The sequence below is a fragment of the Ziziphus jujuba genome, chromosome 8, assembly GCF_031755915.1.
Source record: "Ziziphus jujuba cultivar Dongzao chromosome 8, ASM3175591v1".
NCBI lineage: Eukaryota > Viridiplantae > Streptophyta > Magnoliopsida > Rosales > Rhamnaceae > Ziziphus > Ziziphus jujuba.
In genome coordinates, this window is record NC_083386.1 from 10,980,995 (window position 1) to 11,005,331 (window position 24,337).

Here is a 24,337-nt window from a genome sequence, read left to right on the forward strand (position 1 = left end):
AATTTTACGTGACTAAACTCCTTGCGGCACCGGTCTAAAAACCTAGAAAAACCCCTAATACAAGTTATACAACTCAACTGTGCCACACGCACATACCGTCCTATGTTTGAACTCTGAAGCCGCCGGCGATTCTTACCACGCCGACCCAAAAGTCCGAACGGTGGGTCCCTTTCACGACGGCGAAACATAAGGAAAACGACGCCCTCTCCGCCGGTAATTTTCCAGACCCCCAAAGATTCCACTTCTCGTTTCCATAGTCCCAACGGTTTTTCCTTTTTTTTTTTTTTTTTTTTCTTTAATGAGTTTCAGATTTTCCACTTTGTTTGATCTTCTTCAACTATTTCCCAATGCAGACGCTTGGCACATTTTTTTTTTTTTTTGGGTCGGTTTTTATTGGTTGAGCTGTTTGTTTGATACGGTAATTTGGGTTTTGGGATTCGAGCAACAATGTCTGCTAGTACGGAGAATGAAATTGAACAAAATGGTTCTTCGAGTTCAAAAGAAGCTGAGAAGCCTCCGATTGAGCCTATAAGATTGCCTACTATCGAGGAAATTCGTGGCCAAGATATTTGGAACAATTGTGGCGTTCGAAGTGTCGTCAGTGGAGTCATGGGTATGGCTGAAGCACCTCTTTGCTACCCTTATTTTTTAACTTTTTTGGCTGTTTGATGGATATTCTGCATTTACTTGCTATCATAGGCTAACTTTTTAAATAAAGCATTCGGTCTGTTAGATTTTACTTTTAGTAAACTCTCCAAACTGGCTTTGCATTTTAAGTTTGTTTTCTGGAAACAGTTGATTTGGAACTGATGAAAAGGAGATGTAAATTACAGCCATAATTGTTCTTTTTAACATCCAATGTAGTCCTTTAGATATTCGTTTGGGGTTGGTAAACTGCCTGGCAAAAGAATTAGATACTGATTTGGTAATGATGTATTAATCTTATCGAACTTTGATAATTCTAACAACTTATTGTGGTCAAATTTTTTCATTTAGGAACAGATACCACTGTATTTTGCTTTCGCTTTTTATTTGGATTAAAACATGTATCTTTTCTACCAAACCCATTTGTTTGGAGTTGTTCTGTGTTTAAGGCTTTGAGTAATATGAAGTCTGGTTATGTTGATGGCCGATTATTTATTTGAACGTGTGGAATGTGTAGGCGGTGGACTTGGGTTGTTCATGGGTTTGCTTATAGGTTCATTGGACAACCCTATTATGCAAGATACAATGACTGCTAGGCAGCAATTCATTTATACAGCAAAGCAGATGGGGAGAAGAAGCTGGAGTTCTGCAAAAACATTTGCGGTAATGGGCTTGGTTTTTTCAGCTGCTGAGTGTGTTGTCGAAAAGGTATTGCCACAATTATAGATATCAAAGTGATTTGTATGTGATGTTTTGAGGTTCAGTTTCTCTGATGTTCTGGCTTTCTCTGATCATTATTTTTTTTTTTTTTTTTTCTTTTCAGGCACGAGCAAAGCACGATACAACGAATACTGTTGTTGCTGGCTGTGTAACTGGAGGAACAATGTCAGCAAAAGGTAACCTTCTTCTCTATTTCTGACCCTTTATTTATCTCTCCCAGAGCATGTATTTACTTATTTTGTTTGATGCTTCAAACCAAGTTAGAGGCCCTATAATTTGGGTGAAGTCTATTATTTAATATGCCTTCTGCAATCTATTTGGCGACCTTCACTTTGCATTCAGGAAAATAACTGTATAATTGTTTCCGGCTTGGATTTGCAAGACAGAATTGTTGGGTAAATGATATTGAACCGCTCACTATTATTAATCCCTGGGAGTTTTAACATTATTATGCTGGTGGATATTAGTTATCAGAATCCTATTTATTGTCTAAACCGTAGAATCAGCAGACTAAAATTTGTGAAAATATACTTGTCAATAAAAATAAAAAAATCTGTAGCTCTATACAATGCAATGTCCCCTTGTCTTGCCCAAGGCTTGAGGGCGGCCATTTGGTATCATGTCTCTGTACCAATTTTCATTATGTAGGGGTTTGTCATCATTTAGTTTTGCTTTTCCCATTATAGTTGATGTATAGCTATCAATATTTATGAAGATAAAAGGATATGTGGAATAGATAATGAAATGAAACCTGACTAGAACTCAACTGACTAGTTAACATTCTTTTCCTTGTTTTCTTATCATGGTTTTCTCTTTGCCTATTTCCCTTCTGTGTTATTACCTCACCACCTAGACTGTTGTGTTTGTCCTAGGCGGTCCTAAAGCAGCATGTATGGGTTGTGCTGGATTTGCGGCATTCTCAGTCGCTATAGAGAAGTTCTTGGATAGACACAATTGAATGAACTGCTGCTACCTCCGCTCCAATTTTGTAGACACTAGTCATCACAGAACAAAGAGAAGTATTAACAGCATTGCCTGCAATATTCAAACACAGTTCTTTACAGTCAACCTTTGATAAAATTATTTAACCCTCATTTATTGATAGGGAACTGGAAATATAGAAACTGAATGGTTTTTTGTACCATCCATATTTGGCGGATGCATTATTTACGCCGACAGTGAATAACATAGGACTAGGATGCCTACAGCATCAAAGAAATCAATGAAAATGGCTTTCTCATTTCTATTTATTTATTTTGAACAAAGCTTTCTTATTTTTACTTTGCTTTGGCAATTCTGTGTTTCTTGTATTTGTAATGAATAAGTAAATGAAAATCCGCTCCTTGAATTTTAGAGTGGTAATGATTTAGCAATGTCACAAAATCAAAGAAATAACCGAGACTAAAATTTGAGAGAGCTAATGGGTGTCAAATGCTCATAACCATGCTTGAAAACACAGCTTCTAAACGATTACAATGGAGGATAAAAGCTAGCCAAAACGACAATACTGAACTTAAATGAAACAGAGTATATCAAGATAAAGCATCAAGCACAAACTAATGAAACCAAGGCTTCGCACGATGACGTTTTCATCAAATCTTCCCAACGGTCAGAGTCGATTCATACACAGAAAACAATGTTTCAAGCCTTCCAAGCCTTTGTCTTCATCAGGTAAGCTCAGGGGTGCAGATTGTGCCGCTAAGCTGTTCCCATAGGATGTAATCGTATTAGCTGCTGAAAATTAAATTTTAACAGGTAAGTGATTAGTTTTAGACATATTTACATGTGAGATTATGATTTCTAACAATAAGGCACACTGTGCCAAAGAATCGGATGATTGTGAACTTTGATTTTAATTTCAGACAAATTTTGTTTTTGTAAAAGCACTTGTTAATGGCATACAAATCAAAGAAAAAGGAAAAGCGATTCGATTCAATTGACATTAGGGTAAAGTTTGTAAGGAAAAAGAGCAAAAAGCATTAACTGAATTCCATTTGGAACATAAATATCATTTACCAAACTACGGCTTCCTGCTCATCACAATAAAATAATATTGTTGAAGGCAAAAATTATAGTTAAAAAGGAAATGGTGAATCCTTCATTACTTCAGGGTGAACTATTTATCTTATTTTTATCAGTATTCTGCAGGTTCTGACCATTTGGTGATCCAGAAATTAAATGCAAGAGCGTAGATTGGAGAAGAAAGAAGCAAAGAAAGGGAGTTTGTTTTGACAAAGTGAGGACATGTTTTTGAACTACTTTTACTTGCTGAATTTTGCAAACAATGCAATTGAATTTACTTTTACTTTTACGTTGTTTTGAATTACCTTAGTTTGCTGGGTTTTTTTATTGTAGCGCTTTAACTTTTTGTTCCTAACTTCCAATAGTGCTTATGTATCATTCCAATAATGTTCATGCCACTTCAAATTAGTGCCTTAAATTTGTTGGTGCACTTGTTATAATAATAAAAAATAATAATAATAAATAATAAAAAAAAGCATGGCTTTTATCTCATTTCTAAGTTCTAGATTTTATTGTTATCTGTGTGAATTATCTTTCTCTGTGAGGTATGATTGAGTAGATTCTTTTTTTATCCTGAAATGCTAATTTGTTTCAAAAGTTTTGAGCTTCTAGATATGTTTATTTCTGGTAATTAATTAATTAATTAACTAAAGGTTTGCCCAAATAATTGTATTTCTGGATAATTTTCCCAGGTACAAGGAATAATTGTCCCAGATGGCAATTTCATTGGTTGGGGTTCAAAATCCGAGAATGCTGGTGTTGATAACAAGGGTGAATCCGCCAAAGAGAGAAACAATTGAAAACTAAATAGCTATAATGCATGTGTTATTTTCTTTTTCGAAATTTAATCATAATTGTAGAAAAATATCGATTTTTGTCAACGAAGTAGCAGTTCAATAGGTGGGAGTTAAAAGAAATTATGTACTTAAAAAAGAGGTAGCCTAGAACTGCTTCAAAGACTTGAGTGTGTGCTCTATGATCGATACCACCAAACAATAAAATAATGGTACACTATGAACATTGTTCATAATTTATGTAAAACTATGTTATAAAGAACAACCATACAATGAAGCTAAAAGAAACCCTTGCCTGTAACTTTTTCTAGGAATGAAAAACAAGTAATGCTTCATTATATGAAAAGATAGCTTTTTACCAAACTCATCTCAGCGCCCAAGTGTTCAAAATGTCATCAAATGTCTTGGCATAGTCTCGTATTGCTTCAATATCAACCCCAAACCCCAAAATATAATATCTGGATGTAGCAGTTAAGAAATTCACAGTATCGTAATGGCACCCAAAGAAACTAGCCAGTAAGTTGTCTCAAATTATATTTCACATACGAATATGACCATTTCTCCGAATAAAAACATAATGATGGTACGAGTTCACAGTAATATTTTCACGCCCAAAATAAACTTACCAATAGACATTACAAATTATTACAATCTCGTAAAAATACTACCCTATATAAAGAACAACATATATGAATATTATCATAAGTTGGAGTGGACGTTCAAAGACTATATGTTGAGGATACTCCAAATCTGGATTTTGTTGCAGGCAAAATATAGTTTTATCCACTCCAATAGCACAAAGTTTGTCAACATCATTAGGAGTCTGAAATTTAGAAAAGAAATATGTATCATTTTAGAAATTATAGATCTTTGCTAATATAATTAATTACTTTAAGAAGCACCACCTGTAGGCATGATCCCACAACTGAAGTTGTAATTCATTCCAAGCTCATGCCTATAAGTCAAGACTGCATAGCATAATGTTAGATAGGTGTCATTAGCTATAACAACAGGCATCAAGGAGTTAGTTGATTATTATTGTTGTTGTTGTTGTTGTTGTTGTAATTGTAAGTATTTACAGAAAAGGGAAGGAATAAAAACAATAATAATAATAATAAACCAGAGTTTAGGTCAACAAAAAAACAAACAGGCTAAGCCTATATTGCCAAAACCCCGTGCAATCCAAAAACTAAGCAAAAGAACCAAAAAGGCAAAGAAGAAGAAATTACAGAGCTAAGAATACGTTATTTTAATGCCACATCTAATAGTTAAACGTTACTATTGTTATAGCATTCATGCATAATGCATTACATAAAATCGGAAAATAAAATAGGCGAAAAATTATAGTAAATATTTTGATGAACATATTTACTGCAAATTATTATTTGGTAGTTTCCTTCTTTCTTTTTTTTTCCTTTTTTTTTTTTTTTTTTTGTGGTAACCAAATTAAGCAGCACCACTCTAATTTTTTTTTTTTTTAATCTTTTTTGGCTTTTAATTTGTTTTGTGAGAAAACCTAAGAGCTTTTTTACTTTTCAGGTTGAAAAATATTTGTCATGACATATTAGCAAAGCTCATTTTTTTTTTTCTATTTTCCTTTTTTTTTTTGGGTGTGGATAAACAGCAAAGCTCTTGTGCTAAGCGCGCTCATTCTATGTGAAATATTTATGTGCATGACGACAGTTTGATATTTTTTTTGATAAAAGACAACAATTTGATATTATTATTATTATTACTATCATCGTCATCATGATTAACTATACCTCCAAGAAAAATAATAATTAAAATTAAAAATTAAAAAAAAAAAAAAAAAAAAAAAAAAAAACAGAGAAAGGAAAACGGTTAAAAACAATACAATAAAAACTTGGTGCTTTTACGCTTTCACCACTCAATTGTTGCCAGTTGACAGTGTATAATTTTGTAAACATGGGTTTCATTTGATTTTCTTTTTATGTATATTAATTTGATATGATTTAAAAAATTATATATATAATATTTATATTTATAAAAATAAAAATAATTAATTATCCAACTTTTTTAGTCTTATGGTGAAAATAGTCCAATCGGGGAGCATTTATCTAATTTAAATCATTTGATTGATTTAAGAATAAATAAATAATTTTATATAATATAATTATAATCATTTCTGTTAATTAATATAAACACATGACTAAATTAATTTATCCAAATTTGTTTTTAGATAAATGAATCTTGTTTCAATGATTTTAGAAGTGAATTTGGTTACCAATACCAAAGAGTAGTGGCAGTGGCAAAATAAAAATTATGCTTTTTGAAGCAAAATAAAATTATATAGAATTAACAAAATCTAAAAAACATTAGCAATTAAGATATAAAATTAACAAAAAGATATAACTTAAAAACACTTATATAATAAATTAATTATTAAATATTTTTTAGCATAACCAGAAAAAAAAAAAGAAAAGAAAATGAAAATAAATTATGGAAAACTAATTAATTGAGGCAACTTCTGTAATAAAAAGGAAATTAAAATAACCTTTATAAGTAAAAATGAAAATCAGGAGGGGCGCATGTTGAATCTGCCATCTAGTGGGGTTTGATGCGTACAAGTGCTAAACCAAGAATCTAAAGGAAGGTGGCGAGGTTCAAGCCTTATAACACAAGTTGCATGAATAAGTGTCGCTATTATATTATTATTTTTATTATTATAAATCCACTAAATAAATAAAACAATTCATATTTTGAATATCAAAAAAAAAAAAATTATATATATATATATATATATATTTATGTATATACATATAAAAGTTTATATCACCATTACGTGAATGATAAACATAAATTAACAAGTACCTAATTATAATAGATTTATGAAAAAAAAAAAAAAGAAAGTTACAGTAACAAATTTTGCAATTGCTTAGTAATTTCTATATATCATTTGTAATGTGGATTAAAACAAAAGGAATGCTTGTTGTAATTTAAGTACTTTTAACTAGATTAATACGGCACATATCTTTCTGTTAATAATTGGTAAACATATCTTTATTTTTTTATTCATAAGATTTTCATTCCAATTAGAATAATTGGTAAACTTATCTTTATGTTTTTGTTCAAAAAAATTCCATTCCAATTAATTCGAAAGGTACAGACATTCCTGGACATTCTCCCAAAAAACAAATATTGACTTTCCTATTAAAAAAAAAAAAAAAAAAAAGAGAGAGAAAGAGTCATATATCGACTATATATATATATATATATAACAAATCTACATTAATATCTACATATTTTTCTACCAAAATAATCTTTTTATTCTATGAGAAAAAAAAAAAAAGAGTATCCCCTTATCAATTTTTGAAATACAAGAAAAAAATTAATTAACAAGGTCAAACATAAATATAAATACAATGTCCAATTCGAAGTACACTCAAGATGATATAAAAATAAATACTATGCATTCCAACAAAAAAACATAAATATAAGTACATAAAAAGAATGAATGTTATGCGCCCCTGCATGCTGTAATATGTATATGAATAATGTTGTTTTAGTAACTTGCAAGAAAAAGGAAAAGGGATTAAATTGACACTAGGGTAAAGTTTGTAAAGAAAAAGAACAAATGCATTTTAGTAGGTTTTTTTTTTTTTTTCGTGTGGACGGTATTTTAGTTCACGTTGTTTTAACAATGATAATAAAACTACAGAGTTTTAAAATTTTTAGCTTTCTTGGAAAATAAATGTCTGTCCCTTTTACCTTTTCTCTATTTGGCTTTTCAGCCTGGTCCATCAACCTCCATCTTGGGTGCATCATTGTTTTAGGAGGTGATTGAAATATGAATATTAGTTTTGCATTGAGTTCAATTTAGTTCCCTTTTCATTTGTTATTCATTTTCTTTTCCATTAGAATTTTTCTGGCCTGAATCAGAAGTAAGAAAAATTATCATGACTCAAAAAAGTAAATAGACCAGCCAAGTTCAGCATCCAAATGACTGCATTAAAGCTTAACTCCATGCCAACACTAATATAAGCCTTGGCATCGCATGGCTTCTGATTTCCTCCTACCGACAAGGACTAGATGAGTTTTAAGTCTCCAAACAAAACTAGATTTCCTAAAATCTAAGAATCGGCACCTAGATCTCCAAGCATCATTAGACGTCTATTTCATAATTTTACCATTAAGCTTAACATCATTAGACGTTACTATGAAATGGTTGGCTTCTATTATCCAGATTTGAACAAATATTTTACTCTTACTGCAAAACCAAAGCCTAGACTTTCAAAAATCAACCTTCTTTATCCTTCAACAGGCCAAAAAATAACTTTCATATTGGCCCATAAGATCACCAATTAAACTTAGAATTAACAGATCATTTTCCTAATTTCACATCTATGGCACATTGGACGACTGACTTCAGTTCCTAATTCCACCCATGGAAGCTGAAATGGCAACAAAGGAACATCAAAACTACACTGTTTCCCTATACTTATTATCCCTTTCCTTCAAATGAATGCCACCAAATGTCATCTGAGATTCCTAACCTCAGATTAGTTAGAAATTGGATAGCCATATACATTCACCCATAAAGAGCATTTGCCTTTTTATATGTTAAAATATAATTAGATATCTCACATGCACCGTTCCTAGTTGATCTAAGAAATAGGAAAGAGCAAAGGGAAAGAATGCACTGCTTCTGCAAATGAGGAGGAAAAAAAAAAAAAAAAAAAAAAAAAAAAACTATGTGGGATGTCGGAAAAGTTAATATTCTAAGATTAGACAGTTTTACCACGAGTTGCACATTTCTTGTGTCTTGGAGAACATGCTGGCACCTTTCCCTGGTGACTAGTTCGAAACCAATACAACTTTTGAGAAGCGGTAACGACCACTTACATATAGAACACCCTGCAATCATTTATCCAAATATTATTAGTTTCAAATACCGTGCACGGTCGAATCAATGGCCCTATTGACCAGCTCAGGAATTCAAGTCAGCTGACCTTGCAGATGTTGAAAATAAAATTCATGGAAATTAAACCGGTAAAAAAATTATTTTGCTGAAATCATCTAAATAATTTTATCAGGTAAAAAGGAAAAAGGCATATGTGCATTTCATAAGCTTATTATTAGATATCAATATATCTTGCCCAACCACCAACGCCATCAAGAAATTACATGAGTCCTCTATATTCTAAGCTTTGAAACTAAAAAGGAGAAACTAGCAGATAAATTATAATAGAATTCACAAAAATCCATATACTATAACCAAACTTTTGAGTATGTTATGTATGTGTATCCCTCTAGGATGACCTACAACTTAAGAGGTGAAACAAAAACCAACTCAACCATTGCTTAGATGGTTCCTAGAATGGATGAAATACAAAATAAGACAACTTCTGACCATCCCTGAACCAAAAAAAGCTACAAAAACTCCGGCCTGCATGCTAAAACCAGAAAATGAGACAAACCCTGTCACCTAAGGAAAAACCATGCCAATCCTCTTCCTATACAGGAAGGAAAAGAGGAAGGAAGGCTAAGATGGGAGCGTTGTCAAGCACCTCAAAATAAATTTAAACAACCATTTAATGAAATATATACCCTTAAGTTATAACCGAGCACATTATTGTTTTGTTTTTCAATCTCTTTAGATGGATCTAAATGTCATAAAATACAAAATCAGAAAAACTATTTGATCATGATATTCCTGTATCCAAGCAACTTGTAAAAGCCACGAGAAATTGATTCTTTCATAACCTTCAAGTGGAACAAGTACTCCATTTTGTCTATTGCAAGTGACTAATACCCTCTTAATCCAAAGAGCTTGTAAACTATCAACTAAATTAATGTAGCAGAGCTTAATCATAGGCGAAATATATCATTCTCTAACATCCCAACAAGCTATAAAAAATAAAAAAAAGAACTTTATAAACAATACAAAATCAGAAGAAGAATAAAATTCCATACCTTCAAAAGCCCACTTCAAATTATCCCCAATTTGAGAGCAATTTATTCCTCGTCACCATCACTCTCATCACTGAAATAGCTAGCTTTCTTCATCTTCTTCCTCTCCTCCATAACACCATTATCACTCCCCTTCAACAACCTCTCATTGGCACCGCCATCCACCACCGAAGCCCAATTATCATCCTCAAAACCTTCCCCGCCATCATCCACCAAATCCTCACCCTCATCCTCCTTCTTGCCACCACCACTCCAACCACCCTTCCTCCCTCTCTTGGGAACCGGACGCTCCCTGGGGCCAAGCTGGTTCTTAGGACACTCGTACGACAAGTGCCCTTCCACTCCGCACTCGTAGCACCGGCTCTTGTCCCTGTAAACCCTCTTCCGTATGAACTCCGGCGCTCTGCCGTTATCGGCGGCGATGGAGGCGGCGAGCTTACGGCCGTTAAGGATCTTCCCGTGCATCTGGCGTGCCGCGGAAGCGGCATCGTTTCGGGAGACGAACTGGATGAAGGCGACTCCGCGGCTGAGGCGCGTGTCGCGGTGCTTGAGGATGGTGACGCGTGCGATCTTGCCGAAGGTGGAGAAGAGGGTGTGGAGGTCGGAGTTGGTGAGGGAGTAATCGAGGTTGGAGACGTAGATGGTTGATTTGGATGGGGCTAAGGAAGAAGAAGAGCTTGAGCCGCCATTGATGATGGAGGTAGTGGTGGTGGTCGGGTTCTTCTGACGAGGGGATTGAGCAGCGGAAAAAGAAGGAGGAGCAGGGGCAGAGGAATAGCGGTAGTAGAAGGTATCGTCGTCGGAGTCGGAATTGTTGTCAGAATCTTTCTTGTTTTTGGTCTTCTTTCTCACCATAGTTGATGAAGATCTTGGTGCGTTTGAACTTTGAACCGTAGTACTTAAACAGTCGGTATAATCCTAATTTTGTCACCAGAACCTTATAATTTATTTTTTGCACTGTGTATTTTAAATAATTTTTTCTACCAAAAAAAAAATAAAATTATCACATAATTTTAACACAAAGGGCAATTGAAGTCTTTTCACACTCATCCCTCAATCTCTCCAACTCTCCCACCTCTCTGTTCCCTTCTCGGTTTGAGTTTCGATCGATCTAGACCTCCAGGGGACTTGTGATGAACATTACAGCAAGAGGTTCTGGGACATGAATTTCGGTTTGGGATTCAGAGTCATGGCTTTGGGATTGAATTTAAGGAAGCTTTCCTTTTTCTTTTTCTTTTTTCCCTTCTGGAACAATTCTATACCATGGCTTTCTATCCCTTTTCTCAAAATTATGCAGAACTTATCTGCAAAAAAAAAAAAAAAATGCTAAAACAAAAATTTCCAGTTGGAAAAAAACTCCTATTAACAGAAAAAAAAAAAAAGTACGCATTCTCAATTTTCGCAAAAAGAAGTGGCTGCCATGGTCGCTAAAGATTTTCAAGAAGAAAGCCAATGAGCCACCATGTGAGTTATAGATTTTTTTCCTTTGAAATTGGCAAAAACAAAGAAAAATGAATGCAGATTTATAAATACCATGCAAAAAACAAAAAACAATTTTTGAAAGTTCAGAAGCCCACCCAGAGATTGAAGTATATGAGGAACTCACAAGTTGTTGGATAAGATAAAAATGAAAAAAGAAAACCAATTGAAGAAGATTAAGAAGAATGTTCAATGGAGCAAAAGATAAATACGACCCGATAAATATTTCACTCACCTAAAATTTGTTTTATGCTTTCCTTTGATTACACTGCCTCTGGAGCAAAAGATTATTTCCTTGTTGAATTGCTTGCGCGGTGACCCGAAGAACACAGTTTTCATTGTGAGTGGCAGAGGAAAAAATTCTCTTAGCAAATGGTTCACTTTGTGTGAGAATTTGGGTATTGCCTCAGAGCAAGGTTATCGTAGAATTAGAATTAAAATGGGTAAATACATTGTTGAAGTTAAACCCCAGGTAATCAATCTCCCAAATTTCATCAGAAGAAAAAAAAAAAAAAAAGGTTTTCCCATAAATTTTTGTGGGTAAATAAATTGCAGGGAGTGAGCGATGAAGGGGAAAACACCAGATTTTGTGCTATGCATTGGGAATGATAGGTTCGATGAAGACATGTTTAAGAGCATCGGCCGATCAATTTCCTGCAGGACCTTGCCGGCAACGGCGGAAATATTTGCTTACACTGTGGATCAGAAACCAGGCATGCCAAATACCATGTTGAAGGTTCAGGGGAAACGGTGAAGTTGCTAAAAATCCTTGGAAACATGAAAGGCCACAGGTGAAATGATGGGAGTGTTAACGGGTGTAAAAAGACATCTATACACGTATATAAAGTCTGTTAAATATTTTAACAGAATATTTAATAGGGGGTAAGTTTATGATTATTTCAATATAAAATGTTAGAAAAAAATTATTTAAAATGCAATATAAGAGTTAATATTCCTTGTGCCACCTCGTTTACCGTAAACACTAATAAATAAACAATGCGCAACACGACCCGAAAACTTGTGTACGACGGTGGTACCAGGTCAGCCGGTACCACTCCAAGCGATATCATGACATGTGTAAATAATTTACCAGATTCCTATCATCATAAGCTTATCTTTCTAATTTAATTTTTTATTTATTGAAAAGGTAAGTATTTTGAACCTTGTTTTTGGTTTTTGTGCTGCCCCATAGACCTTTCTTCCTCTTTTTGGTCTTCAACCGTGGCTTCTCCATTTCCAGAAAAGTGAACAAAAGCTTAAAGCCACCTCCTATTATTTTAGAACCATAGAGATTTTAGCTGCAATTTCAATTCAACAACTGCAAACAATATGGCTGACTATTTAGCTAAATATTCTCTTGTAATTCCTTATGTTTGGCTTGAGGTGTACCCTATTAGGTCACTCCAAAATTGTCTGGCGAATGATATTGCAACTTCTTCTCCATCTCCTCCTCCGTCTCCTTCTAAATTGTTAATTATTTAAATGGTATTTTCTAAAAACTAATGTGGGTTTTAGTGAATTAGTTCTCTCATGTATTATAAAATTTAATATTTTTTTTTTCATAAAAAATTTGATTTTAAAATTAATGGATAATTTATTATATAGAGTGATAATTCTTTAAATATAAAAAAAAATTATAATCCCACGTGGTATTTTAAAGTTTCACATAAAAAAGAAATTGAATTATTTGTTTTGTCATTTTTAAGCTCTGGGCAGCACAAAAACCAAAAACAAAAATAAGGTTAACTTCAAAATACCTACCTTTTCAATAAATAAAAAATTAAATTGAAAAGGTGAGCTTACTGTAATAATGATGTGACAAATTGTTTATACATGTCATAGTATCACTTCACTTGGAGTGGTACCAGGTGACCTGGTACCGCCGTGGTACACAAGTGAAATGATGAGATAAAAATGAAAAAAGAAAACAAATTGAAGAAGGTTAAGAAGAATGTTCAATGGAGCAAAAGATAAATACGATCCGAAAAATATTTTATTCATCTAAAATTTGTTTTATGCTTTCCTTTGATTACACTGCCTCTGTAGCAAAAGATTATTTCCTTGTTGAATCGCTTGTGCGGTGACTCAAAGAACACAGTTTTCACTTTGAGTGGCAGAGCAAAATATTCTCTAGCAAATGGTTCCTCAGAGCAAGGCTTTGGTAGTATTAGCATTAAAATGGGTAAATACATTCTTGATTTGAAACCCAGGTCATCAATCTTCCAAATTTCATCTCCATAATTAGGAGTAAAAAAAGAGAAGATTTTCCCATAAAATTTTAGTGGGTAAATAAATTGCAGGGAGTGAGCGATGAAGGGGAAAACACCAGATTTTGTGCTATGCATTGGGGATGATCGGTTCTACAAAGACATGTTCAAGAGCATCGGCCGATCAATTTCGGGCAGTACCTAGCCGGCAACAGCGGAAGTTTTTGCTTACAATGTGGGTCAGAAACCAGGCAGGTCAAATACTATGTTGAAGGTTCAGGGGAAACCGTGAAGTGGTTAAAAATCCTTGGAAACAAGAAAGGACACCGGTCAAATCAAGGAGGAGGGTCAACGAGTGTAAAAAGACATCTATACCCATAAATTAGTGCCACGTGTTCAAGTCTGTTAAATAATTTAACAGAATAATTAATGGCGACTAGTGCGACTTTATGACTAGTTCAGGTGCAAAATACCCAAAAAAAAAAAAAAAAAAAGATTAAAATGCAATTTGTAATGGAGAAACTCACCATTTACAGTAAAAAATAATAATAAATAAATAATGCACAACACGACCCGTTCAAAGGGCAACCACGTAAGAACATGAACCTGGTTGACTTTTCTGCTTACACGACCACCTTATAGTAGCTTTGGTTTGTCAGAGTTGACACAATTCATTTGCGATAGTTGGGTGAGTCTCTTTTTTTTTTTTTTTTTTTGCACTTATTAATCTCGCAGAGTTATTCTTTCTAGTGCTTGTAGACTGGAATACTGAAATGGAAAGAAGGGTGAGAAAGAAAAAAAAAAATTTGTTAGATCGTCGTGAATGCTTAAAATTTCGAAGTGTTTTTTAGTAACTTTTTTTTTTAAAAATTTTGTTATATTTTTTCAAAATTGTTGTAACTGATCAATGGAATTTGAAATTATACGCAAGTTTTTCACCCTTTTTCCATTAAATTCGAAAGTCATACTTCAGCTTCTGAATTGGGTTGGCTTTATAATGGTTTTCAGGTTTTGGTTTGAAATTGTGAACTAAAAAAGAAAGGGAAAACAAAAATATCTTTTGAGCTTTTTTTGGCAATGGGTGGTGGAATTCGAAACAAGGTGAGACGAACTAAATTTGTGAAGCATGTTAGTGTGGATGCACCTGCACCTGCAGCGGCGGTGGCGGTGGTTGATGGCTTGGGTAAGCCGTTTGAAGATCTATCTTTATTGCCAAAGACGAGTACGGCCTCAAGTGATCAGCCTAGCGGGGATGGTAAGAATATTCCTTGCCTCCCAAGGCTTGGGACTGCTTCAACTTCAAAGGAGGTAAGTCCAACCCTTTTTTAATATACATTCTGCTTGTAATGTAACTATTGTGTAGTTAATACTTTCTTTTTATTGAAGAGAGAAAAAAAAAAAAAATTTCTTGTTATTTGTAATGCCAAGATTTGAAAAAAGATATGGTAAACAGCCGGCTAAGGATTTCCATTCAATTTCTTTGTTATACGTTAGTTGAATTGTTCTTTTTTTGGTACTGGTATAAAAACCATATTTGCATTTTGAAGATGGGAAATACTTCTATTCCTGCTTATTATGCTTTGTTGAATATCAGCCGTTAAAGAGTGTTGCCACATCCAACGTAGCGGAATCACAAAGGCAGGGAAGTTCGGACCCAACCCCACTGGATGATATAATCACAAAGCTCACAACAAAGTCCCAACCAACAAGGCGTTGCGAGATGGTCCAATTGAGTGAGTCAGAGATAAGGTATCTCTGTTATGTTTCCAGAGAGATCTTCCTTCGGCAGCCTATTTTGCTTGAGCTCGAAAGCCCTATCAAAATTTGCGGTAAGCTATTTACATGAATATGTTGTATGCACAAATGTAAGTACAAACTTATCAAAGCTTGAAAATGTTTTATTAATTTTCCTTCTCAGTCACTCATGTTGCTATTTCCCCCCAGCTCTCTGATTGGTTAGAGAAATTAATGTCTAGTCGTCCAATGGATTATTTCTCTCTCATATATACAACTTCTGCCAAAATAGGGTGTTGCTTCAGTGTGATTAACATTCTATTTAAATTCATTTTCTTTTGGAGTTACTGAGCTACTTGTGATAGTTTATGAATTTGACCTTGTTACAAAAGATATACTATGAAAAAAATATATATATAATTTTTTTTTTTCCTCTAAATGTTCTGATGATTTTTGAACTGGTTCTGGTTTCTTGTTAAAAATTCTTTGTCATATCCAAATTTTGGTGGTCATTGACACTAAAAGTAGTGCATGCACTCTGCAAGTTACATGGCTTTTGCTGTTGGATTTTTCTTGTTTCTTACCATCAGCATGATTATGCATCCCATTGCACGCTATGCTTGAATGCAAAATTGTGGAAGAAATGAATACTTTAAAATCTTATGTCCTAGTTTGTCTTAAAGATCTTTTGCCAATTTAATTATGTTGTTATTAAACAGTATTTGTACTTCTAAAGTGTTGGATTGGATGGAGATATGGTTAAAGCATGCAGGTCAAAATGAATTCTGGCTTGTTGCTGATGCTTTGTGTTCCTTGAGTTCGCGTAAGCTAACAATAGCTCTAGAGAACTTCTGTTGCTTTTGTTTTTTGTTCGCTGTGTTTTGTTTTTGCATTTTTTTTTTTTTTCTGCATAAGACATGATCAAACATCCTCTCTGTTACTTTGTTACATTTAATTTCTAAAGAATGTGTGTATCTTATTTTGTCTGTATTTCCTTGTCAAACCCTTCTTTTTTTTCTTTTTTTTTTTTCTTTTTTTTTTTTTGTTCTCCTTGATGAGCATTTTCATATGTTAAGTTGTTTGAAAACAATGATAATATCTTATTTATATGTAGAAGATTTAAGTAAGCTTAGACAATGGAACATATTTGAGTAGCTCATTCAAGGCATATTTGATTGAGATGACAATTGGTTTTTTTCCTCTGCTTCTTGTGATTCTTTCTTTGTTTTCTTAGGTGACATCCATGGGCAATACAGTGATTTGTTGAGAATTTTTGAGCATGTGGGTTTTCCGCCAAAATCCAATTATCTATTTTTAGGAAATTATGTTGATTATGGCAAGCAGAGTATAGAAACGGTATGCCTATTGCTTGCCTATAAAATTAAGTTTCCAGAGAACTTTTTCCTTCTTAGAGGAAATCATGAGTGTGCTTCTATAAATCGGATATACGGATTTTATGATGAGTGTAAGAGGCGATTTAATGTGAGACTTTGGAAAACATTTGTGGACTGTTTTAACTGCCTTCCTGTGGCAGCTCTTATAGATGACAAAATTTTATGCGTGCATGGGGGTCTCTCTCCTGATCTGGCTAACTTAGATCAAATTAGGAACCTAGCTCGTCCAACTGATGTTCCTGACATTGGTTTGCTGTGTGATTTGCTTTGGTCGGATCCTGATAGAGATGTTAAGGGATGGGGAATGAATGATAGAGGATTTTCATATACCTTTGGTCCTGATAAGGTGGCAGAATTCTTAATGAAGCATGGTTTGGACCTTATTTGTCGTAGCCATCAGGTTTACTTTTCTTTTTTCTCTAGTGTTGTCTTATTATACACTCAAAAGTCAAATTTTAAGGATTTTGGATACTAAAATAAATGCTATGGTCTAGGTTGTGGAGGATGGGTATGAGTTCTTTGCTGACAGGCAACTTGTATCAATATTTTCGGCTCCTTGCCACCATGATGAATTTGATAATGCCGGTGCATTGATGTCGGTTGATGAAGACCTGTTGTGTTCTTTTCTGATTTTTAAGCCGGCAGATAAAATCCAAGTTCAGTCAACAGGAATTGGTTGTTTGCCTGGTTATCCAAGGTTGGAAAATATTTTTTGCTGCTTAATTTTGTTAATTTCGTTTATCAATGAAAATGTAGGTGTCTTGTTGTAGATGTGTCCTTGTCAGCTCTTGTAGCATCTTCTCTCAGTTTTTAACTTGTATCTCATATTAAATGTTTTTATTTTTCGTCTTTTTTTTATTTTTTATTTTTTTGGTGGTAATTTATTCATGAAGCTATTTGCTCCTTTATTTACTTCTTTTCTCTAGAATGAAGGCATATTAGAATTACTTGTATTGTTTAGCATTTCTAAGACAATGGATTGTCAAAATTCTCCTCTGCCCTATTGCTAAGCATATTGTCACGTCCCGTCCAGAAGAGGTGAAAACCTTGAGGTTTGGGCTGGAAGGTTCTACACTCTCCATGAAGATCCATGAGAAGTCCGGAATATTCTAGAGGATTCAAGAGAAACCTAGACTAATGTAGATGAGAATCTCTCTAGAATGCTCCATGTAAATATCTTGTACATAACCCTAGAATAATCTAGAACCCTAACTAGATGGGTGACATGTGTCCATATCTAGAACTTTCCTACATGCCAAGCCCTCTATATAAAGGGTTGGTCTCTCATTTGTAACACATCAAGTATTCTAGCAATACAAGTATTCTCCATATTCTCTCAAACTCTCCTACTTCCTACTCTCTCACTCTTAGCTTCCGCATTTTCATAGCTTGTGGGCAAGGCTTACTTAGCAAGGGAGGTGCTAAGTGCCGCACGGGAGTGTTGGAAAAGTTAGGCCCGTGACAGTTGGTATCAGAGCCAATTGCTGCTCAAGCATATCGTTGGTGTAACGTGGAAGTAGGCAAGATGGCTAGCTCGGATGTTACCATCAATGTGGAGGGAGCTATCGAGGTGCGAGGTCGTGAAGAGCAACGCAACCCCAATGCGGGGAAGCAGAGGCACAAGTCCAAGTCCAAGGATGTGATGATGGGCGTAGAGTTGCGCTTGGAGGAACATGCATCCCGAGTACAGGAACGGTTTGAGGCGCTGGAGGGTCGCCTAGATGGGCTAGAGTCGGAGGACATTGCCATCAATCAAGCCGTGAGGGGGTTACTCAATGGGCTGGATGATGCCTTAAGGAGGGAGCTCCGCGCGACACGCGACCAATGCATGGGGGAGGTAGCAGACCTTCGTGCAATGTTGGAGAGAGAATTGGATGCTATCCGCACCCAAATGGAGGATATGCGGGGTGATTGGGCTCTTTGCAAGAGGGCGGTGACGTCGGGGACGACCACCATACGCGAGGGGCCACGTATCGATGTGCCAAAGCCCAAGTCCTACTCCGGGGCAAGGAATGCGAGGGAGCTCGAGAATTTCCTTTGGGGCTTGGAGCAATACTTTGAAGCAATGGGCATTGCGGACGATGCTTCAAAGATAAGGACTGCCACTCTCTACCTTAGCGACACAGCAATGTTATGGTGGAGAAGGAGGCATAGCGACATTGAGCGAGGTACGTGCACTTTCCATACTTTTGATGATTTTAAAAAGGATCTCAAAAGGCAATTCTATCCGGAGAATGCCGAAGATGAGGCAAGGAGTCGCCTTCGACGACTCAAGCAAGGAAGCCACATCCGGGAATACATCAAGGAGTTCACCAACTTGGTGTTGGAGATCCCAGACCTATCAGATAAAGACTCCCTTTTCTACTTCATGGATGGTCTCCAACCTTGGGCCAAGACGGAGTTGAAGAGGCGTGGCGTACAAGATCTAGCTAGTGCCATCGCACATGCCGAAAGCTTTATCGACTACACCATCCAAAGGGACTCCTCGAAGCCAATGGAGAAGAAGACCAACCATGGAAAAGGTGGGGGAGAATCAAGCAAGCCCAAAGAACACAAAAGAGAGGAAGGTGCACACAAACCTCAAAGCTCGAAATGGAAGCCGCCTAGAGAAGGTAAGGATGCTTCCAAACCTAAAAACTCTTGTTTCTTGTGTGATGGACCGCATTGGGTTAGGGATTGTCCGAAAAGGAAGGCTTTGAATGCCATGACTACCCAATACGAGGAGAGACAAGAGGAAGAGGCCAACATGGGCTCCATACAATTGTTGAATGCCATCAAAGCCACTCCTAAGGATTCAAAGAAGGGTGGCCTAATGTTTGTAGAAGCAAAGATCAATGGAGTGCTCACCAAAGCATTGGTGGACACGGGGGCTACGCATAACTTCCTGTCGGCAGAAGAGGCACGACGACTTGGCGTTAAACCCTTGAAAGAGGGTGGATCAATGAAGGCGGTTAACTCGGCTGCAAAGCTCATCCATGGGGTTGCTAGAGGTGTACAAGCCACCATTGGAGAATGGGTAGGCCAATTAAACTTATCGGTAGTTCCCATGGATGACTTCAAGGTCGTTCTAGGCATGGAGTTCCTAGACCAAGTAAAGGCCTTCCCCCTTCCATTTGCAAACTCTATGTGCATCATGGATGGAGGGATGACTTGCATGGTGCCTACGGAAAGGGCTAGCAAGATGGAGGCCAAAGCTTTGTCGGCCATGCAATTTAAGAAGGGCATTAAAAAGAAGGAACAAAGCTATCTAGCTGTTGTTCAAGAGCTTGATGGCCATAAGGACGTCCTAATATCTCCCGAAGTGCAAACAGTGCTGGAAGAGTTCAAGGACGTGATGCCCAAGGAGCTGCCCAAGAAACTACCACCTAGGAGGGAGGTAGACCATAAGATCGAGCTGGAGCCGGGGTCTAAGCCACCCGCCATGGGCCCCTATCGCATGGCACCACCAGAATTAGAAGAGCTTAGGAGGCAACTCAAGGACCTTGTCGATGCGGGTTACATCAGGCCTTCGAAAGCTCCATATGGTGCACCGGTGCTATTCCAAAAGAAGAAGGATGGGTCGCTGCGGATGTGTATCGACTATCGAGCTTTGAACAAGATCACCATCAAGAACAAGTATCCCATCCCTCTTATTGCGGATCTCTTCGATCAACTTGGCCAGGCAAAGTACTTCACCAAACTTGACCTTCGCTCCGGGTACTATCAAGTGCGCATAGCGGAAGGTGATGAGGCCAAGACCACATGCATTACAAGGTATGGTTCCTATGAATTTGTAGTGATGCCTTTTGGTTTGACAAATGCTCCTGCAACGTTTTGCACCTTGATGAATAAGCTCTTCCACCCATATCTTGATCGTTTCGTAGTAGTATATTTGGATGATATTGTCGTATATAGCAATACTATGGAAGAACACTTACAACACCTTAGACAAGTCTTCCAAGTACTACGAGATAACGAGCTATACATCAAGCTGGAGAAGTGCTCCTTCGCACAAAGAGAAGTTATGTTCTTGGGGCACAAGATCAAGGATGGGAAACTTATGATGGATCAAGCAAAGGTACAAGCCATACAGAAGTGGGAACCACCAACCAAGGTGCATGAATTAAGATCCTTCTTAGGCCTTGTCAACTACTACCGGCGGTTTATCAAGGGATACTCGACGAGGGCTACCCCATTGACCAACATGTTGAAGAAGAACCAAGCTTGGGGTTGGACGGAGAAGTGCCAACAAGCCTTCGAAGACCTAAAGAAAGCAATCACGGAGGAACCGGTGTTGTGCCTGCCCGACCACTCTAGGCCATTCGAAGTGCATACGGATGCATCGGACTTTGCCATCGGTGGAGTGCTAATGCAAGATGGGCACCCAATTGCTTTCGAAAGCAGGAAGCTCAACGACACGGAACGACGTTACACGGTGCAAGAAAAGGAGATGACGGCGGTCATCCATTGTCTGCGCACGTGGAGGCATTACCTTTTAGGGAGCTTCTTCACCATTATGACGGATAATGTTGCCACTAGTTATTTCCAAACCCAAAAGAAACTCACCCCCAAGCAAGCTCGATGGCAAGACTTCTTGGCGGAGTTCCATTATAAGATGGAGTACAAGCCGGGGAAGGGGAATGTGGTGGCAGACGCACTTAGCAGGAAGGCCGAACTTGCATCCATAAGTCGGCTCGAGTGTACCTTGCTGGAGCGTATCAAGGAAGGACTCCCACAAGACCCTATAGCCAAGAACATCATGGCCCTAGTCAACGAGGGAAAGACTAGGAGGTTCTGGGTAAGAGATGGCCTGCTTTACACTACGGGGGACCGTATATATGTGCCCAAGAAGGAGAATTTAAGAAAGGAATTGATTAAGGAGTGCCATGACACCAAGTGGGCCGGCCACCCGGGCACTCGACGCACCCTAGCCCTTATAGGAGCCACATACTATTGGCCCCATATGAGGGACGATGTGGAAGTCTACGTGAGGACATGTCTTGTGTGCCAACAAGACAAGATAGAGCAAAAGCAACAAGGAGGGTTGCTAGATCCGTTGCCCATTCCAGACGGACCTTGGGAGAGTGTCTCAATGGACTTCATCACTTGTTTACCTAAGTCGGAGGGCTATGGTAGCATTATCGTTGTAGTGGATCGGTTTAGCAAGTATGCTACCTTTATCCCTGCACCTACGGATTGCACGGCAGAGGAGACTGCCCGACTATTTCTAAGGCACGTGGTGAAGCTGTGGGGAGTACCTAACAACATAGTAAGTGATCGGGACCCTCGATTCACTGGAAGGTTTTGGACCGAGCTCTTCAAACTTCTTGGTTCAGATTTAAACTTCTCCACTAGCTTCCACCCACAGAGTGATGGGCAAACGGAGCGCACGAATGCCTTATTGGAGCTCTACTTGAGGCACTATGTGAGTGCCAACCAACGAGATTGGGCTAAGTTGCTAGATGTGGCCCAATTCTCCTACAATCTACAGCGGAGTGAATCAACTAATAGGAGTCCATTCGAGATTGTGACGGGGAGACAACCAATGACTCCTAATGCCCTAGCCTTAAGCTATGGAGGCAAAAGCCCCGCTGCCTACAGGTTTGCCAAGTCCTGGGAGGAACAAGCCGATTTGGCTAGAGCATATTTGGACAAGGCATCTAAAAAGATGAAGAAGTGGGCAGATACTAAGAGAAGGCATGTAGCATTCCAAGAAGGGGAGTTGGTCATGGTGAAGCTACTGCCCCAACAATTCAAGGCCCTACGGAAGGTACACAAGGGGTTGGTTCGACGCTATGAAGGACCATTTCCCATTGTGAGGAAGGTGGGTAAGGTTTCCTATCAACTACAACTTCCTCCTAAGTTGAAGATTCACCCTGTTTTCCATGTGAGTGTCTTGAAGCCTTACCATCAAGACATGGAAGACCCTAGTCGGGGGGAATCAAATAGGGCACCTACGGCGGTTGTGACTTCGTTTGATAAGGACGTAGAGGCTATACTTGCAGATCGGGTCATACGACGTAGAGGGGTGCCTAACTATACCGAATACCTAGTGAAGTGGAAGAACCTACCGGATAGTGAAGCTAGTTGGGAACATGAAGACGCTTTATGGCAATTTAGAGACCACATTCGGAGGTTCAAGGAAGAAGACGCGACGAGGGCGTCGCGAGATTAGGTGGGGGAGGGTGTCACGTCCCGTCCAGAAGAGGTGAAAACCTTGAGGTTTGGGCTGGAAGGTTCTACACTCTCCATGAAGATCCATGAGAAGTCCGGAATATTCTAGAGGATTCAAGAGAAACCTAGACTAATGTAGATGAGAATCTCTCTAGAATGCTCCATGTAAATATCTTGTACATAACCCTAGAATAATCTAGAACCCTAACTAGATGGGTGACATGTGTCCATATCTAGAACTTTCCTACATGCCAAGCCCTCTATATAAAGGGTTGGTCTCTCATTTGTAACACATCAAGTATTCTAGCAATACAAGTATTCTCCATATTCTCTCAAACTCTCCTACTTCCTACTCTCTCACTCTTAGCTTCCGCATTTTCATAGCTTGTGGGCAAGGCTTACTTAGCAAGGGAGGTGCTAAGTGCCGCACGGGAGTGTTGGAAAAGTTAGGCCCGTGACAATATGTACCCTTCTGAATCATAAAAACCCATGCTGCTGAAAAGTTTGTTGTATATAAATATGCTATTGATCAATCAGTTTTGTTTGTTCCTCAAGCATATAAGGATTTGCATTTTTTTGCATTAAACATAAACTGGTTGCATTCTTTGTTTTTTTTTTTTAAACATTTTTAATGTCTACAGGTTCGTATATTTAGCAGTTTAATCATGCAAGTTTCAGTCTCCGATTTAATCACCTTCGTATATTTTGCTCCTCATGCAGGCTTCATTCATAGTTTCGTTCACTCTGGCTGTATGACAAATTGAGGGAGGAGATATTTTAGCCACAGCCTGATAGAATCCAAAGTTGAGAACTTAGGGCTTGAACACAAGAAATCATTGTCATGTGAATAGTCACCAAAAAAACATCTTTCATACATCATTTGATATCTAAATTTTGAAAAAATAAATTTGATGTGTAACCGTGAAAATATATAAATGTAGGCACTTTTTTGTTACAGAACATTAATGTAATTTTTTTTCTTCTTAATCTTGGGATAGGGAACTGTAAAATCAAGTTAATCTAAATTATAGAAATTAATATACATTTTTTTCTTTCCCTTTTTAGTTCCTTAGCATCAGATAGTATGTTGGAAGGGGACAAATTAAGTTAAAAAAGAATAAAAGAATAATCAGCGGTTGCCATGGAAATTTAAATACCTAAAAATGTATACATTTTCTTTCTTTTTTTTTTTTAAAATAAATATTTTTTCTATATTTATATATTTTTTAAAATTTCCAAACAATTGAAACTAAGCTCT

General features: G+C 37.0%; 3 protein-coding genes across 8 annotated transcripts; 2 read left to right on the forward strand and 1 right to left on the reverse strand.

Moving 5' to 3' along the window:
- Nucleotides 1–15: 15 nt before the first annotated feature.
- On the forward strand, nt 16–4,360 carry LOC107413203 (mitochondrial import inner membrane translocase subunit TIM22-4). 4 transcript variants are annotated; one of them, XM_048469741.2, is made up of 6 exons: nt 16–213; nt 354–613; nt 1,163–1,353; nt 1,469–1,541; nt 3,514–3,601; nt 4,080–4,360. In XM_048469741.2, the coding sequence occupies exons 2-5, from the start codon at nt 448–450 to the stop codon at nt 3,555–3,557; spliced, it is 474 nt and encodes a 157-aa protein (XP_048325698.2). In that variant the 5' UTR covers nt 16–213; nt 354–447; the 3' UTR covers nt 3,558–3,601; nt 4,080–4,360. The 4 variants fall into 4 exon arrangements, with proteins under 4 accessions (XP_048325698.2, XP_015876579.2, XP_048325699.2 ...); XM_016021093.4 differs by lacking the exon at nt 4,080–4,360 and having other exon boundaries at nt 3,514–3,879; XM_048469742.2 differs by lacking the exon at nt 4,080–4,360 and having other exon boundaries at nt 17–213; nt 3,504–3,879.
- Nucleotides 4,361–7,390: 3,030 nt separating this feature from the next.
- LOC107413216 (U11/U12 small nuclear ribonucleoprotein 31 kDa protein) lies at nt 7,391–12,093 on the reverse strand. 3 transcript variants are annotated; one of them, XR_009640376.1, is made up of 4 exons: nt 11,827–12,093; nt 10,116–11,416; nt 8,941–9,056; nt 7,391–7,676 (listed from the first exon to the last, which is right to left on the reverse strand). XR_009640376.1 is itself a non-coding variant. In XM_048469739.2 (3 exons), exon 2 carries the CDS (start codon nt 10,965–10,967, stop codon nt 10,158–10,160), a length of 810 nt encoding a protein of 269 aa, XP_048325696.2. In that variant the 5' UTR covers nt 10,968–11,416; nt 11,827–12,093; the 3' UTR covers nt 8,676–9,056; nt 10,116–10,157. The 3 variants fall into 3 exon arrangements, 1 of the variants encoding a protein (XP_048325696.2); XR_009640375.1 differs by lacking the exon at nt 7,391–7,676 and adding an exon at nt 7,699–8,593; XM_048469739.2 differs by lacking the exon at nt 7,391–7,676 and having other exon boundaries at nt 8,676–9,056.
- Nucleotides 12,094–14,772: 2,679 nt separating this feature from the next.
- Nucleotides 14,773–24,140, forward strand: LOC107413205 (serine/threonine-protein phosphatase PP1 isozyme 2). Its single transcript, XM_016021095.4, has 5 exons — nt 14,773–15,106; nt 15,393–15,627; nt 16,767–17,326; nt 17,421–17,623; nt 23,800–24,140. Exons 1-5 carry the CDS (start codon nt 14,876–14,878, stop codon nt 23,810–23,812), a joined length of 1,242 nt encoding a protein of 413 aa, XP_015876581.3. The 5' UTR covers nt 14,773–14,875; the 3' UTR covers nt 23,813–24,140.
- Nucleotides 24,141–24,337: the final 197 nt, after the last annotated feature.

Bases quoted from the DNA above. Each gene is read 5' to 3' on its own strand.
- LOC107413216 (XM_048469739.2), bottom strand. From the start codon at position 10,967: ATGGTGAGAAAGAAGACCAAAAACAAGAAAGATTCTGACAACAATTCC.
- LOC107413205 (XM_016021095.4), top strand. From the start codon at position 14,876: ATGGGTGGTGGAATTCGAAACAAGGTGAGACGAACTAAATTTGTGAAG. The intron at 15,107-15,392 runs GTAAGTCCAACC...GTTGAATATCAG, and splicing joins CTGCTTCAACTTCAAAGGAG to CCGTTAAAGAGTGTTGCCAC. The intron at 15,628-16,766 runs GTAAGCTATTTA...TTGTTTTCTTAG, and splicing joins AAGCCCTATCAAAATTTGCG to GTGACATCCATGGGCAATAC.
- LOC107413203 (XM_016021092.4), top strand. From the start codon at position 448: ATGTCTGCTAGTACGGAGAATGAAATTGAACAAAATGGTTCTTCGAGT. The intron at 614-1,162 runs GTATGGCTGAAG...TGGAATGTGTAG, and splicing joins TGTCGTCAGTGGAGTCATGG to GCGGTGGACTTGGGTTGTTC. The intron at 1,542-2,237 runs GTAACCTTCTTC...TGTTTGTCCTAG, and splicing joins AGGAACAATGTCAGCAAAAG to GCGGTCCTAAAGCAGCATGT.